This window comes from Primulina eburnea, unplaced genomic scaffold (assembly GCF_022965805.1).
Source record: "Primulina eburnea isolate SZY01 unplaced genomic scaffold, ASM2296580v1 ctg368_ERROPOS200000, whole genome shotgun sequence".
Classification (NCBI taxonomy): Eukaryota; Viridiplantae; Streptophyta; class Magnoliopsida; order Lamiales; family Gesneriaceae; genus Primulina; species Primulina eburnea.
The window spans coordinates 2,804-21,433 of NW_027331185.1; the positions used below are offsets into that span (position 1 = coordinate 2,804).

Below are 18,630 nucleotides of genomic sequence, written 5' to 3' on the forward strand. Positions count from 1 at the left end.
TTGATTTAAAATATTTAGATTATATATGTTCTCATCGAATACCATATTTAATAAAACTGACATATCACTGATTTTGCAATAGTACGTAGATTAATAGTTTAAAATAAAATCGACATAAAAAAATTACAAAAATTATGGATGCATATGGAAGATTCTTTCTCATGTTATTCTGAATAAGTCTCTTGTGAGACGATTTTACGAATCTTTATCTATGAGACAGGTCAACCATAGTGATATTCACAATAAAAAGTAATACTTTTTCATGGATAACCCAAATAAAATATCAGTCTCATAAAATATGACCCGTAAGACCATCTCACATAAGTTTTTACCTATTACTATTCAATGATAATTGAGAACTAACCGTCATAATATGTGGAGGACTAATTATTTATATTAAGAATTTGACGAATCTTTATGTGTGAGATGAATTAACTTACTCATATTTACAATAATTACTCATATTTACAATAATAGGTAGTATTTTTGACACAAAAGGAATATTTTTTCGTGATTGACTGTAATAAGATATATGTCTCATAAAATTGACTCGTGAGACAATCTCATAAATTTTTTTTATGGATTATTTGATACCATGTAACCGATTTGCTACTTGCTACTCCCAGGATTTTGAAAAAAAAATGGTAGTTAGAGTCTGTTTGTTAAATCTAGACAAAAACTATAATAATATTTAATTAAGATACTTTCCCATTTATTGTAAAATATTATTGGAAGATCGAAGATAAAAAATATATAATATTCGTTGAAAGTGTTTCGTAATTTGTAAACTCCTCGCACATGTCCGTCTCTTTCAGCAAACCTTATTTGTTTTTTAAATAATTTTTAATTTGAGGAAAATTATATACACACGGAATTGGATATATGTCTCTATCATATTCCGTTAAATTTAAAGTTATGAAATAAATTAATAATATTAATTCAATTTTTTTGTTACAACAATATTAGCTATATGAAAAAGTTCATACAAGATAGTCTCACGATCAATTTTGTGAGATGAATCTTTTATCAGATTATATTCATGAAAAATATTATTTAAATATTTAAAATAATAATTTTTATTACAAATATAAATCAAATAAATTTATATCATAAATATAGATCCGTGAAACCGATTCACTTTATATCTAAATTGGAATCAATTGGGACATCAATCAACATACTGCAGACAAATATTGATGGAGGACGAGTAAGAAGACAGATGGCAAAATCTACCACAGCCGCAAATTGTTTGGGCCTTCTGCTCCAACCACTTCACACAAAACCCTTTGGTAAATATTTTTGTATTTATGAAAGCCAAATAATACATGTATTCCTTTTAAAGATTTTCTCAAATATATTTTTTATTCGTGCATATGATATTAATTTTAAATTAAATACATAAAACTTGTGTGAAATAGTCTAACAGATTGTATTTTGTGAGACAAATCTATTATTTGGATCATCCATGAAAAAATTACTTTTTATGTTAAGAGTATCAGTAGAGTTGACTCGTCTCACAGATAAAAATTTGTGAGATCGTCTCATAATAGACATTCTCCAGAAAATAATATCATATTGTATTTTCAAAGTGTAATACAACTTTAAAAAATCAACCAATCCAAGTTAGACTGATATTTTTCTATTCAATTTTTGAAATATAGTCGTACAAAACACCTTTGAGAAGAATACAACATCGACACATTGCCCTTTGGTTCCAAGATTGTTTTGACAGCGATAAATAAATCAAATAAAATAACCAATTTAGTTTTTTTAAGTTATTTATTTTTCTGTTTTATTTATTTAACTTGTCAAATTATGGTTTTAGTTTTGTAGCTTCGCTTTTTGTTGGTTTTTCGTCTAATTTTATCGAAATATCGACATGTCGTCGAACACATTAAATGAATAAAACGAATTAACGATTTTCCAAATAAATTAAATGAAAATAATAATTTGGAAAATTTCAACTTTAATCCCATGTGTTTGAGACTTCCTAGTCACTCCTCTTTATATAAAACCAAACCTTCTCACGCAATTTCTCAACACATTTAAGCAATTATTTCTCTTTCAACGTCACTGCAACAATGGCGAAGGGAGCAGGAAAGCTGACCAAGATCAAGTCCGTGCTCAAGAAAATGCAATCCTTCAAGCTCGGCCGCCCCGACACCAGCTCCATCGCCGCCGCAAACAATTCGTCCGATAACTCTTTCGACCCCACCTCCAAGGATCTCCACCCGGTCTACGTCGGGAAATCGCGGCGGCGATACATGATTACCTCCGACGTCATGGAAAACCCTCTCTTCCGCGAGCTGGTCCAGCGGATCCCCGTCGGAGGCGACGAGAAGTCGATCACCGTCGGCTGTGAGGTGGTGCTGTTCGAACACCTGCTTTGGATGCTGGAAAACGCCGATCCTCCGCCGGAGTCGCTGGACGAGCTCGTCGATTTCTACGCCTGCTGACGGCTAATAACCGTCGGTGACTGAAACAGGGAGGGTGGCGGTGATTGATCTGTGGTCATCCCCACATATGTTGTATAGTTTTTTTTTTCCCACAAAAAAATTTGTGTCCTTTGTTAATAATGCCACAATTAGCGGTGTGGATTATACTTTGAGAAAAGAAAAAAAAAGTTAGTAAATTCACGGTGAGGATTAACCGATTAACCCATTTTTTACACTGATAATCTCCGTGATTAAGCCTTTAATATTGATTTCTGTGTACTTAATTGTATTTGATTTGTAATCTGATGTCCCTGTTATATTATATACACCAATTTTATTCACGTTCCAATTTATATTATTCATGTATAACTTTTATATAAAATTTATTCATAAAACACAATATAAAGAAAATAATTATAACATATTCAGAAAAGCTGAAATACTATTAAATGGGGAGCTCGAGTGATAGTCTAACGACTGTCGGGAATTTAGATGTTTTTGTTTCTGTTGAAGATGTCTTCATACCATGATTTCAAAGACAAAAATTTGTGTGAGACGATCTCACGGGTCATATTTTATGAGACTGATCTCTTATTTGGATCATCCAATAAAAAATATTATTTTTTATGCTAAGAGTATTACTTTTTATTGTGAATATTGGTAAGATTGACCAGTCTCACAGATAAAGATTTGTGAGATCGTCTCACAAGAGACTTAATATAAGCTAAGAATTAATTCGAATAGTTGATTTGAAACTATTCAAATATCAAATATTCCAGGTTTCAAAAGAAATTTTTGTGGCTATTTCGAATTATACTTTGAATATGAAGTCTTGTTAAGATTGGAATTTGGACCTAACTCAATCTCAAAAGCTAGCTTAAGGGGGGAGGATTGTCCAAGACCATATATACAACTTCCAGGTATTTTATCCAACCAATGTGGACAACTAACACACTCATCTCACGCTCAGGAATGAACATCTGGAACGTGAAGTTTACAAATAACTCAATTATGGGCAGAACGTCTGACTCAACTATGGACAATCCAACACATAACGGTGAAATCTGAGCTCTGATACAATGTAAGATTGGAACTTGGACCTAACTCAACCCCAAAAGCTAGCTCAAGGGTGGAGGATTATCCAAAACAATATATACAAGTTCCAGGTATTTTATTTAACCGACGTGAGACAACTAACAAGCATGAGAGAAAAAATTGTTCAAGGAAAATGAAAATTATACAATAAATGAATTTAATAAGAAATAAAGATAAGAGTATTTTTGAAAATGAAACAAAAATTAAAACTAAACGTATATTACAAAGTATATTTTTTTAAGTAAAAATTAATATTTTTTCCCTAAAAAAAAAAAATTTTGAGTCAAATAATTATATATTACAAACTAATAGTAGAAATAAATTAAATATTTCCAACATATTCAACATTTAAATTCATATCTGGATAGGACAGTCGTTAATCATAATATCGATGGTATTACCATTTTTAAGTAAACCGTCGCTTAATTAAATAAGCAACGGTTAACTAAAAACCGTCTCTAAATAGCGACGGTTTATGGAAAGCCGTCGCTATAATGGCGACGGTTTTGTTAAAGCCGTCGCTATTTGTACCTTTTTTTGTATATTTGTACCTTTTTTTGTAGTGAGTGTCTCTTGAAGATATCTTTGTATTGACTAAAACAAAATTCGAGACAATAGTATAAAAGATTCGATGAATACGCGATGATGATTGATTTTACCAGAAACAACTTTAATAGTTGTGTGTACTTGAGAATAGATAATGATCAAGTGATTGACTTTCCTCCTATTATACGTGGTTGATAAGCTCATAACAAGTTCCAATAAGAAGGAAATGGAGATTCTCTGAGATCAATTAAATTTAGAATTTGAAATGAAAGATATAGAAAAACAAAAAAACTCTATGGATGGAAATTAGGAGGTGAAGGGATAAAAGGACATTGCTCCTCAACCAAGGCTCTTGAAGAAAGTTTTATAGAGGCTCAACACGCATGCGTCAAACCAGTGAGCATTTCTTCTTTCACCGTTTCATATCTTCTTTCCTTTTTCTCGGCATCGTCATCATCGCTTCATATATATATTTTTAGACTTGTAAACAGTAACCACATAAAAAACTAAGTAGAATATATCATTATTCACCCAAGTATATATGAAACAATCGAAAGTATGAAACTAAGATCAAGATCTAAAACAACAAAAACAAGTAGAGATAACAATGAACGCATTTGAAATGGGTTGGACCTGTGAATCTGTTAATTTTTTAAATATAAAATACAATTTAAAAATTAATTATTAAATTTATTTTTCAACTTTATATTAATAATATTTAAAAACAAAAACTATTATCTCAAATTAAAAATATCAATTTTCATTTAATTAATAATTAATAAGAAAAGAAACTGTATAATTATATATTTACATAATAGATATTAAAATTTTATAAAATAAAATTATCTATAAGATATTTATTTTTTAATATAAAAAATAATATAATTATATTGTTAATAATATATATACATTGTGAGGCCTATCCCGAGTTCTAGAACAATGGTTGCTACAAGACCATAATATACATTTTAACTATTTGATCTATCTTATGAAAGGAAAAAGTACATGATTATGCTTAAAAATATGCCATGGCAGCATTTGGAACCAAATTTGCAAACACTGCACCAAATAAAGCCCAAAAGTCACCTTACATTAAACTCATACACAAGCATCTCACTTCTTACGCGATTCACTGTTGTATTGGAGAAAAGTATTAGCTATATTAGACCGCAGCAACAAACAAAGAGATGTATTATTTTCGACTACATTTTGAAACAGTAATACAGATTCCAGAAAATAGCAAGGGCATGGCAGACAAAATATATTTTCACGGCCATGGAAGCTCTCACATGATTCAATGTTCTTCAAAAGCTGTTTATGGGAGACCAAAAATGAACAAAATGTGTAGAGAAAGCAGGAATTGTCGTTTCTACTTCAACTTCTCCCTAGAGCCATCAGATATCTAGTAAAAATATCCCAGCACTTGGCCGCCAACATTTTGTCGAATCGCTTCCTCATGATCCAAGACTCCATTTGCAGTTGTGATCACAACATAGCCCCACTGCACGAGGAGAAAATAATTTAGGGATAGTCAACATATTTACTCATAACTCGAGGATCATGATGCAGAGACGTCATATAAGAAACACATGAGAATAACTTATATAAATGATCATAAATATACAGATACACCGGGAAACTATAGTTTAATAAGATTGCAAGAATGGCATGGTTTCAGGGTTCTAAACTATAATTTTGGGGTTGATAGCTTAAATATGAAGTTATATATGATAAATTCGCAAGAAGAGTCATGTTTTATCCATGAGTAATCGATGAGAATCACTAAACTCTACAGGGCGACCTAGTCCAGTACAAAACCAAGTGGATTCGCCAGTATGATCGAGAGGTATACAGTAAAAAGTCGAGCCTTTTCTTCTTACTCTGAGATCAATAACCCATCATACATCATATTTAGACCAAACAAATGAGAACTGAGAAAAACATTACTGACATTTCTACAACAAAGGTTCTTGAGCAGATAAGTTTTCCATTGCAATGTTAGAAACTGTCATAAACGAATGTATTAGAAATCTTAATTGTTGGGTGCAATAATTGTTCATGTTGGTTAGAACCATCGAAACACAATGTTTGACCCGTTGTGCTATTGTATAATTTAAAAGATTTAAGTTACACCATTACCACCCGCTATATTTTTGTTAAAACCACAAGCGTTTGGTCCTACAACTTTTGGCAATACGACAAGCGCTCGGTCTTACAATTGTATCAAAGTCAAAATCACGGCTTCGATTCTCATTTATTGCAAAAAGTGTAATTATTGGGTGTGAGATTGTTGAGTTCAATTAACAATCGAAACGTAGTGCTTGAGATGTTGCACGGTTTAAAAATTTGAGTTGCACTGTTATCATCAACTATAAATTTTTATAAAACAACATGCGCTCGACCCTACGTAAAGAAAAACAAATGTACTTCCTAGCTGTCATTACTTCATTTAATTCCTCATCATAAATGATTCTACCAAATATATCCAAACCAGACGCAACAAATCTCAAACTCCAACAAAAATCTACAATTTCACCGTTCCTTCACGATGCGCAGGCATGACAAAATCTAGTCAGTCACAATAGCACAAACTTCAAATGTGAGGAAAATACACAAACCTGGCGTGTTGGAAGAGCACGGGTTTTGTAATTCTCGATGTCCTTTGACTTAATGTCTTGTCTATACGTGAGGGCACGGCAGTCTTTAACCCTCCCCAGTAGCTCAACAGTTATCCTCCCCACCCTTTGTGGATCATGCACTTGAAAATCTTTAATGTACCCTGTGATTTCAAAACGATCACAATCTTCTGCCCCACTATATTTCTCAAAGCTTCATTTGGATTAAGGAATTCAGTGATGCAAAAAGTGAAAAACAAAAGCAGAATCAATAAACACTATTCCTTTCGTTTGCCTATTGGAAAATTAAAAAAATTCAAGGACCACTTCTCACAATCAAATTCGTTCGATCGGCTACTTTAAAACTCTTCTTTTCACTACACTCCAATATCAAACTCAACCTCGCAAAAAATCTGAAAAAACATCGATCTTTCCAAACAGTCCAAAGAACAAATCCAACCAATTTGGTCATCTTAAATTTCAAGTAATCGACACCACTCAAAATCAACGAAGAATACATACAGAGTCGCTACAAAAGAATAGATAAAATTTAAACGATATACCTCTAAATTTCATGATTCGAAGAAAAGAAGCCATGACATTAGAGATGGGGTTGATCTCAGCTGAAGCGAAACCTCTCTTTTCGGCATTGACGATGGTTCTCAAAGCGTCGTTCAGTATTCTTCTTCCCATTTCTGTTGTTCTTTGTCTTGTGTGGCAGCTCCAATCCTCTCTGATGCTCTTCGCTGGATATCAAATCTGCGCTTTAGTTACTTTTTTGGCCTATGTTGTTCTGACCCAATTTAATTTTACCTATTTTAAAATATATATACATATATATTAATTAATTTAAGTTTTGTAAAAATAGAAATTTTTTTTTAATTAAAAAGAACTATTTAGACTTTTGGGTTTGTTTTTAAATTAATTTTTTCTAAAACAATCTTCATTAATCCAATCCAAAGTTAAAAAAGTACAAATAAATTTTTAAAATTTATCCGAAATGACCCATTATCACATTTTGTTTAACATGTATTTTTTAGTACTTTAGTTGGATTATATAAACGACGGATATTCAGAACCATCCATATTACACAAACATCGTCCCTAATATAAGCGAAGGATATTCAGAACCATCGCTATTTGACGCGACAGGTTTAAAACATCGTCGTTATATGAAGCGACGGTTCTATATTGTTCGGCGTCGCTTGACGGTGTTTATAGTAAAAATCAATATAGCGAACGTGTTTATCCGTAAAAATCATAAAAAAAACTACTACGCAAAACGTAAAATTATGTAGTATATGTACTGTATAACAAAAAAATTTAAAACCTGATTTGTGCGAAGATTTGCAGCTCCCACGTAGCGTTGGAAGATCACATCGACGAGCAAATCTACGAGATAAATACGAACAAATGTTAGTACAAAATAAAAAAATCGAAACTTCCAAAAAATTGATAGAGTATAACAACTACATGATATAGACGAAATCGTTGAAAAAAATGGTCGGGAAGGATGGCATATATAGAAATATAGCGACGGTTCTATGAGAACCGTCGCTATATAGCGACAGGTGAGAATAATACCGTCGCTATATAGCGACGGTAACGGACAAACTGTCGCCATATTAGCGACAAATTGCAAATAACTGTCGCCGATCTGCTTAACCGTCTCTATGATGGCGACGGTTTTGAACAAACCGTCGCCGATTGAGATCGGCCACGGTTGTTGTCAAAACCGTCGCCGATCTGCGTTAACAGCAGCGACGCTTTTATTAAAAACCGTTGCGTATTTAATTATGCGACCGTTTACTAAAACCGTCGCTATTTTATAGCGACGGTGTGCCCAGAAACCCGTCGCCGATTATTGTAAAAGTAAACTTTATGACATTTTTGTAAATAAAAACTATATAAATAAATTTAAAATAAAAATGATTGCAATGTTAAGTGTCACTCATTAAATAAATCATCTAAAAATAAATTTTGCTATTTTAAGTAATCAAAATACTTGCTAAAAAATAAATGATATATTTAATTAGTTTATTTAAATTTTCTGAATATAAAATTTGTTGAGTGTTAAAAATTATCATTACAAAAATAGTATTCTAATGGACATTTATGTACTGTTTAATAATCATAATTAAATTTTTTATCTCAAATACAAATTATTTCGAAATGATCTTAATTTTAAAGAATTATTGCATTGTAGTTTTCTTCCAAAATAATATGTATATTGTATATCTTGATTTGTCTTCTTAAAAATTCAAATAAGATAGTACAAGAAAATTAAAAGAGAAATATTCAAAAAATTTCAAATTGACAATAAATTACTTTCGATACACGTGTATATTACCCTCAATAATAAGAAATGTTTGACACTCAATGCATGCAATTCGAGATTTTCATAATTTGAAATAGTTGTGTATGTTGTAATTCTGTCAAAAACATCGAATGTATACTTTTTATCTTTTGAGATGTCTTACTTGAATTTTAAATTATAAATAAAGCAATATTATATATTATATTAAAAACCAATTTTATTAAAATTTATCTTATTAAATTTATCTATTCCAAAATTGAATTTTGAAATGACTCTTCTTTTCAACACCATATATGAGTTGAATCCTTTCAAGATGTAATGTTCGTCTAAATTTAGATTTGTTCGTTGTTATGAAATAGCTACATATGGAAACAACGAGACATTAAGTTTGAAATCTATCTTTCATGATCAAGAAATAAAAAATATTATTCTTCTATTTATACAAAATTTTAATTATTAGTTATTACCGATGTGATAATTTTCTTTTATATTACAAATTTTACGGATACATGATAGTATAATGTCCCGTAATGAAAATGATTAAACCAATTCTAAAGAAAGCAAATATCTTATTAGAAGAAACCTTTTAAAATTTGTTGACATTATTTTGGAATACACATAGTAAATGTTAATAAAATAACTTTTCTGATTTATAAAAAATATACTTATAATCAAATGTTTCATTTTTCTTTCGAAGTAATAGGCTGTTGTGTATATTACGAATAGATTTCGTAAATTAAATCACAACACATTTGGATAAAGATATTGATGAAAAAATTATTCTTATGATTCAAATGTGTCAAACACGGTCATGCATGTCACAAAATTGTTTGTGAATGTGAATTTAGACGAAATTATTGAATTTTTTAAAAATTATTTTTAATTAATTTTATTGAATGTGATTTAAAAATATTTTCTTATCACATGTTAAAAATAATAATATATAACTTCTCGAAAAGTAAATAATTAAATATGTATTAAGTTTGATGGCCGATCGATATCAATACACTAAACACGATAAATATGTATTAAGGTTGATGGCCGATCGATATTATCTCGTGCATCGCACGGGTTAAATACTAATATATATAAAAGCAGAGTTTTTGTCAAAAATAGTAATTTCCCGCCAAATGTCATTTCTAAAAAAGAAAATATTGATATATGTGTACTGCAATAAATTATCACTTTAATTATTGTTTGCATTGATTGTATCAATTCACTTAATTCAATTTTAATTTAATTAATTTTTATATTAATTCAAATTTAATTTGCCAAAAATAGTAATTTTCCGTCAAAATGTCATTTCTAAAAAAGGAAAGATTTATCATGAATATTGACATATTTGTACTGCAATAAATGATCACTGCAATTATTGTTTGCATTGATTATATCACTTCATTTAATTCAATTTAAAATTTAAATAATTTTTATATTACTTCAAATGAATTTATGTATGATATGTTTTTTTATTTTTTAACTAAAGCTAAAACTAAACTCTATTGAAGATATAAACTATTATAAAAATTTTGCATTGATTATATCAATCAGTTTAATTAAAAACTGCATAAATAAATTTAAAATATAAATGATTGCAATGTTCAGTATAACTCATGAGGTAAATCATTCAAAAATAATTTTTTCAATTTTAAGTAATTTTTTGCTCAAGTTACTTACTGAAAAAGAAATATAATATCTAATTAGTTTATTTAATTTTTCTAAAATAAAATTGTTGAGTGTTATAAGTTATCACTACAACAAGGTTTTCCAATTAACATTAATTTACCATTTAGTAATCATAATTTTTTTTTATCCCAAAAACATATTAATTCGAAATTACCTTAATTTGAAATAATTAATGCGTTGTTGTTTTCTTCCAAAACCATATGTCTATTGTATAATTTAAATTGTCTTCTTAAAAATTTAAATAAGAGAGCACAAAAAAACTAAAAGAGATAGTTTCAAAGAGTTTCAAATGGACATTAAATTACTCTCAACAAACATGTATATTATCTTCAATAATCAGAAATGTTTGACACCAAATGCATGCAATTCGAGATTTTCATAATTTGAAATATTTAATGTATGGTATAAATCTGTCAAGAGCATCCAATGTATAGTTTTGTCCATTGGGATGTCTTATTTGAATTTTAAATTATAAATAATGCAATATTGTATATTATATTAGAAACCATTTTTATTCTATTTATCTTACTGAATTTATCTAATCCAAAATTGAGTTGAATCTTTCCAAGATGTAATGTTCAATTGAATTTAGATTTGTTTGTTGTTATTAACTACCTGCATATGAAAACAACGAGAACAACGAGACATTAAGTTTGAAATATACCTTTCATGATAGAGAAGTAAAAAATATTATTCATCTATTTGTATAAAATTTTGATTATGACGTATCACTAATGTGATATTTTTCTATATTACAATGTTCACGGATACATGATAATAGAAAATTCCTGTAATGTAAATGATTAAAATAATTCTAAAGAAAGTGAACATCTTATTAGAAGACATATCATAAAATATATTGACATTGTTTTGGAATAAACATTATAAATGTTAATAAAATAACTATTCTGATTTATACATAATTTACGTTTGATCACATGTTTCATTTTTCTTCCGGAATAATAGGTGTTGTGTTTATTATGAAGAGATTTTGTAAATAAAATCACAGTCCATTTGGATAAAGATATTGATGAAACAATTATCGTTATCATTCAAATGTGTCAAACACGTGTCATGTCACAAAATTGTTAGTGAATATGGATTTAGACGAAATTACTGAATTTTTAACAAATTATTTTTCATTAATTTTAATGAATATGATTTAAAAATATTTTTTTGTTACAAGTTAAACAATAATAATTTGTAGCTTATCGAAAATTAAAGTATTAAATATGTATTAAGGTTGGTAGCTGACATCAATATATTAAAGATGATAATCATCATGTCATTGCCTAATACAATATAAAATTTTGATATATGATAGTGATTATTAGGCAAAATAATTAATCGACATGCGTTGTATTTCAGAAAGTTTTTTAAAATTAGCGAAAAAATAGTTTTATTTTTATTTTTAATAATTATATTATTTTTTTCAATTTAAATATCTAATCATTTTTCACCGATTTTTAATAATATCAGCCCGTGCATCGCACGGGTTAAATATTAGTTATTAAATAAGCAACGGTTTAACCGTCCCTAAATAGCGACGATTTACTAAAAGCCGTCGATATAATGGCGACGGTTTCGTTAAAACCGTCGCTATTTGTACCCTTTTTTTGTAGTGTTATGTTTTGGTTTTTGAACTGATTAAAACGAAAAAAATTCTACACGTTTCATTCTCTCGTCCAAAAAAATATTATTTATTATATATAATAAATAAAGTTTAACAGCCTTCTTTTTTTAAAAAAATCCAAATATTTTTTTTAGTAAAAAATGGTTATTTTGGTCGTCGAACGAAAAAAACCGGTATACGAAATTATCGATTTTTAATGAGTTCGGTTTGTAGTGAAAATCGGTCAGTTCGATTGATCAGTAAATTTTCGATTAGTTGAATCTTGAATTTCTATAAATCCATGTATAGATTAGAGGAGTTTTATTTCAATTTTAATTATTGCTATAAATATACTCAAATGTAATGAATGCCTAACAACTCATATTAAATTCAATTATGATATTTTGTTGGGTCGGTCTGCTGTAATGCCCCATATTAAATAAATGCCTTTTAATCCTATCAAACAAATTGTCTTTCTCCTTTTTCCCCATTATTATTACCAAATTATTTATTTATTGTAATAACAAGAAATGTTTGATGAAATTAATTTGGTTCTCAATGAACGCAATTGACGATACCAAATTATCATTTAAAAAGAATCGAAACGATCAACACAATAACAAAACTTTGACCTCGATTTGGTGCTTGTTAAATTAGTCGAGTTGGCCTCGAATTTAACCTTGTACTCGAAGTAAATACTTATGATGTCGGGTCGTTAATATTTAAAATATCAATAAATATATCGAAATATTTCAAGAAAATATCATCGAACATATTAGCATTATCCGATGTCATGTTAGCGTTTTTTGTCATGTTATTGTACATGTTATCGTACGATGAAAAAAGACTAAAATTTAAAGAAATAAACAAATTAGTATACTAAGAGTGTAGATTGTCATATATATGAACACAAATGAAAATTTTACGAGTTACACTACTAAAAATGTTTTTCTCTAAAATAATTGACAAAATCCAAAAACAAAAGGCCAAGTTAAACAGAATCGTAATTTTATAAATGACTCGATATTAATTTCGTTGACATTTTAAAAAAATTCTTCACGGGTGCGATATTAGTTAAATTTGATTAAAACGAATTTCAAATCGTATAAGTTGACTACGCACGATCCGTTTTGGCTCCGTTAATATAGGATTTTTGGCTCAATATCGATTGTTTCGTGATATATGACAACTCTAACATTAGCAGAGATCCGCCTAGCCCGAAAGAAAATTAAGCTATCAACAAAATCATAAGATTAGAAATAACATGTCATCACCCAATCGAGAATCTATCAAACAAAAAAACAGAGATTTGTTCATGCTAATCATATGAGTATATTGTCTTTATCAATTCATCGTGCTGAGTAAATATATCATGACAATTCATTGAACAATGATATATGGATGGGTGATTATGTTTCATCACTCAACACATGTGTCATTTGTTGAAACAACGAGAAATTTTCTCAGATATGTATCATCTACCAAGCCCCAAAATAGCTTGGCGTAAGAACTAGTGAGTACCATAATTAATGACAGTATTGTCAATGTTTTGAAAAAGGGGGGCGGGTTAATTAATGACGTTATTGACTTATTGTCATGAATACGAGATTAAAGAATGTCATAAGCAAATAAAACATTTTCTTGTTATTGTAATTAAACATTTAATGACTTAATTTAGACAAAAACTTATGTGAGACGATTTCACGAGTCGAATTTGTGAGACGGATCTCTTATTTGGGTTTTTCATGAAAAAATATAATTTTTTATGATAAGCGTATTACTTCTTATTGTGAATATGGATAGAATTGATCCGTCTCACAGTTAGTATCCGTGAGACGATCTCACATGAGACTCACTCCTACATTTAACAGACAATTAACGAAATCTTTAACAACTCGAGCATGAAAATTATACATATCATCAACAATAATATATATAATTAATATATATTTAATCTTAAAACACCAACATTAACAGACTAGCATGTGAAATGGTGCACACACATACATATCTAGCGGGAGAGGGAGAGGGAGAGGGAGAGGGAGAGGGGGAGAGGTATGGTTGATCTTTCAACAAGTAATTCGACGTGGAGTTTAAGGAGACTCCTCTAGAAGATTGATGAGATATAGCGCGTTGCTAGTGACTCTGGCCACGTTCGTGATCCTCCGACGCACGTCGGCGCGGACATTAACGCCGATCTCTTGAAATCCGTCGAGACAAGTGTCCTCATTCGTCAAGGCGGCGCTGACCCACGTCTCGGCATTGCTCATCTGCCACCGGAAATCCCCTCCGCGGCGGAGGTGCTGCAGATCCGAGAGTGTGCTGCTCAGTTCATCCATGGCGTCCCCCATTTGCTCCACGCAATCGCTCAAGGCTCCCCGTGCCCTCCGGCCGCGAACCGGAAGCTGGGAGAGGAACGATGAGCCTCTGCGCACGTGTGCGAGGCTTACCCTGACCGCGAGCTGAGCTAAGTCGCGGGGTGTGCTGGCGGAGCTTCCGTACGTCGAGAGTGTTCTGAGGCAGATGTTAGGGTAGCTTGCGTGGACGCAGGAGGAGCGAACTAGATCGTGCCTGTAGGCGGTGTGGGACGAAGTTGTTTTGAGTAGCAACATGAAGAGAAAAAGGGGCAGAAAAAATTGGAGGCCCTTTGCCATTACGGTTCCGGTGAGCGATGCGGCCGTTTGTGGTTGCGCTCGCGGTGGTTATATGGCGGCGGCGGCGGCCACTGTTTGTTTGTGTGGCGATGGCGGTCGGGACAGTGTGCGAGTGTACTGCTAGGTAACAAATTTTGAGATGAGGAATATGGTATGGGTGGTTGGGAGATTTTTTATAGGGGTGGGAGACATTAAAGTTGCCCAATTTAATTAATTACAGGACAAAGTTTTAGTTGGATTAAACCTTAATTATTTATACCAAAATATGGTCCATCTATGCCACACCTAATATTTTTAGGCAAAAATGTGTGTGAAACGGTCTCACGTAGTCGTATTTTGTAAGACGAATATCTTATTTAGGTCCTTCATAAAAAAAAATTACTTTTTATGCTAAAAATATTCTTTTTTATTGTGAATATCGGCATTGACCCGTCTCACAGATAAAGATTCGTGAGACCGTCACACAAGAGACCTACTCATACTTTTATGTTTTAATCATATTTAAAAGCTTAAGTCCAACTTAAAAAATTTGAACACTTAAAAAGAGTTTTTCATAACATAAAGATGTCATATCTATTTAAAATATGTCGGTTGTAACAATAAATTATATAATTTAAAATTTTGGAATGTAATAGTAAATTAATTAATATGTATGCAAATATTTATGTTTCACTTGTGTAATTTAAATTACTTTTATCAACCAAACTAGCCAAATTGGTCATCGAAGTAACAAATTCATAACTGGTGTTTTAAAAATTATATGGGAATTTACATTTATTAACGTAGCTATTTGTTTATCTCATCAAATATAAGCAAAAAATAGAAAGAATTTTTTTAAAAAAAATTTATCATTTGTTGGACAAAATATAAGACAACATAAATTAAATGAAAGTTCTCAAACAAAAAATTCCTTAGAAGTTATCAATATCAATTTTAATAATTAAAAGAAAATTATAATAATGAAACTTTGGTTTGCGTGAAATCATAGTGAATAAAATGATTAACAAAAATTTATATTTGTATAAAATCTAAAAGTCAATTTATGATTGAGAAAAAGTGAAGTTCCTAACTTTGAAATTTCTGGCCACGTTTAGTTGGATACCGATTGTTTTGCATATGTATTTGTGTGTAATTATATATATATATATATATATATATATATATATATATATATATATATAATTAAATATATTATCTATACTATATTATTAAGTGTGAGACCTTTAGAATAACTATCTTGAAAGACACTAAAATATTTAATTACATAATTACTCTTTTTACTATACTAAATTTTTTTCCAAGTCATTCCTTATTTTATATAAAAAAAATCTAAATAAAATTTATCTTTTAAATCGAATAACTGTTGTAAATTGAAAATAATTTCATCTTAATCATTTAATATTATTTGATTAAAATACAAATAATAATAACAAACATTTTTATTAATATTAAAATATCCATATATTTTTTAAAGTTTAAAAAGTACACGTCACACCACACTTTAGAGCACAAATCTCGGAGGTGTGTCATGTGAGGAGTCGTTGTTTACATAGTAGGGGGACATGAAGTGACCAAGTCTTGATTAAAAAAATATTTTTAAAGAAAGTTTTTTGATTGGACAGTTTCTTTATCCAAAAAAAAAAACTATAAAATTTAAGCATCAGGTTTCCATATAGCTGGCACTGTAAAAATGGTGAATAAAACTACTATATAAAAATTTTTGATTTGTTAAATTATTAATTAGTGAGGGATTTAATTTTAATATCACTTTGGTGTAATTTGATTATACCGATAAGGGGTTGTGACTTAAATATATAGTATATATTTAAAGCAGAGAAATTTCAAATTCATGAAATTCATAAGGTAAAAACTTGTGTGAGACGGTTTCACGGATCGTATTTTGTGAAACAAATATCTTATTTGATTTATCCATGAAAAAATATTAATTTTTATGCTAAAAATATTATTTTTTATTGTGAATATCAGTAGGATTGACACGTCTCACATATAAAGATTCGTGAGACCGTCTCATAAGAGACCTATTCAATTCATAAACATCCAAATCTTCTATAATATTAATACTTATATAATATCATCTTTTAAAATCTTTCAATCCTATATTTATCCACATTTTCAAAGCCAATTACATCTTTACCTATGTATTTAAATTTTTGGATGTATAAATCACCTCTGATAAAAATAAATATGGATAAATAATTAATTTGGAAATAAAAATTATTTTATTTAAATATTTACTCAAAACTTTATAAATACGCAACGCGTGCAAAAAAAACGTTAATAAAAATAATTTGGTTCTTCAACATTGAATTGAAATTCCATCTAAAAACTTTCAATCCAAACACATCACTAGACCTAACTCCTCTAATTAAGGAATACATGGGATCGCAATGACCTCGTCATTCAGATTGGTTTAGATGCTTAAAATTAAATTTCAAAATGGCCGGTTCGAAAATTGTGTGTAATTTTCACATTGCAGTCGTCAAAGGTATGAAGTAGCCAACTCAATAATTTTTGAGTGGGTAAGGAATATATATATATATATATATATATATATATATATATATATATATATATATAATTTTGATATGATGTACACCTACCGTGCACATTTATGTGAGCACTGATGATGTGTCACTCACCTATTGGATGTTCAATTTTTCTGTATTTATCACATCCAATGGGTGAGTGACACTTCATCGGTGCTCACATAGGTGTGCACGGTAGGTGTACATCATATCAAAATTATATATATATATATAATTTTGATATGATGTACACCTACCGTGCACACCTATGTGAGCACCGATGAAGTGTCACTCACCCATTGGATGTGATAAATACAGAAAAATTGAACATGATGTACACATATATATATATATATATATATATATATATGTATACATATATATATATATATATAATTTTGATATGATGTACACCTACCGTGCACACCTATGTGAGCACCGATGAAGTGTCACTCACCCATTGGATGTGATAAATACAGAAAAATTGAACATGATGTACACATATATATATATATATATATATGTATACATATATATATATATATAATTTTGATATGATGTACACCTACCGTGCACACCTATGTGAGCACCGATGAAGTGTCACTCACCTATTGGATGTTCAATTTTTCTGTATTTATCACATCCAATGGGTGAGTGACACTTCATCGGTGCTCACATAGGTGTGCACGGTAGGTGTACATCATATCAAAATTATATATATATATATATATATATATATATATAATTTTGATATGATGTACACCTACCGTGCACACCTATGTGAGCACCGATGAAGTGTCACTCACCTATTGGATGTTCAATTTTTCTGTATTTATCACATCCAATGGGTGAGTGACACTTCATCGGTGCTCACATAGGTGTGCACGGTAGGTGTACATCATATCAAAATTATATATATATATATATATATATATATATATATATATATATATATATATATATATATATATATATATATAAGTGATGTCTACCAATTTTATCCATATCTGTGTCCATCATTGAGGCGACTCTCAACTAATGGATGCACAATTTTGATATGCTGTATCACATTCAATATGTGAGCATCATATCAACTGTGGGCACAGAAATGAGCATAATGATTGAAC

The 18,630-nt window shown here is 30.0% G+C and overlaps 3 protein-coding genes across 7 annotated transcripts; 1 reads left to right on the plus strand and 2 right to left on the minus strand.

Annotated features, from left to right (window-relative positions):
• Positions 1-2,005: 2,005 nt before the first annotated feature.
• Positions 2,006-2,776, plus strand: LOC140821002 (auxin-responsive protein SAUR76-like). The gene has a single exon (XM_073181390.1). The coding sequence runs from the start codon at positions 2,082-2,084 to the stop codon at positions 2,454-2,456; it is 375 nt and encodes a 124-aa protein (XP_073037491.1). The 5' UTR covers positions 2,006-2,081; the 3' UTR covers positions 2,457-2,776.
• Positions 2,777-5,091: 2,315 nt separating this feature from the next.
• LOC140821022 (small ribosomal subunit protein uS8my-like) lies at positions 5,092-8,234 on the minus strand. 5 transcript variants are annotated; one of them, XM_073181413.1, is made up of 5 exons: positions 8,165-8,234; positions 8,022-8,083; positions 7,255-7,386; positions 6,695-6,855; positions 5,092-5,577 (listed from the first exon to the last, which is right to left on the minus strand). In XM_073181413.1, exons 1-5 carry the CDS (start codon positions 8,209-8,211, stop codon positions 5,479-5,481), a joined length of 501 nt encoding a protein of 166 aa, XP_073037514.1. In that variant the 5' UTR covers positions 8,212-8,234; the 3' UTR covers positions 5,092-5,478. The 5 variants fall into 5 exon arrangements, with proteins under 5 accessions (XP_073037514.1, XP_073037513.1, XP_073037517.1 ...); XM_073181412.1 differs by having other exon boundaries at positions 7,255-7,437; XM_073181416.1 differs by having other exon boundaries at positions 7,255-7,400; positions 8,165-8,191.
• Positions 8,235-14,220: 5,986 nt separating this feature from the next.
• On the minus strand, positions 14,221-15,111 carry LOC140821003 (pectinesterase inhibitor 3-like). Its single transcript, XM_073181391.1, has one exon. It carries the CDS (start codon positions 14,955-14,957, stop codon positions 14,397-14,399), a length of 561 nt encoding a protein of 186 aa, XP_073037492.1. The 5' UTR covers positions 14,958-15,111; the 3' UTR covers positions 14,221-14,396.
• Positions 15,112-18,630: the final 3,519 nt, after the last annotated feature.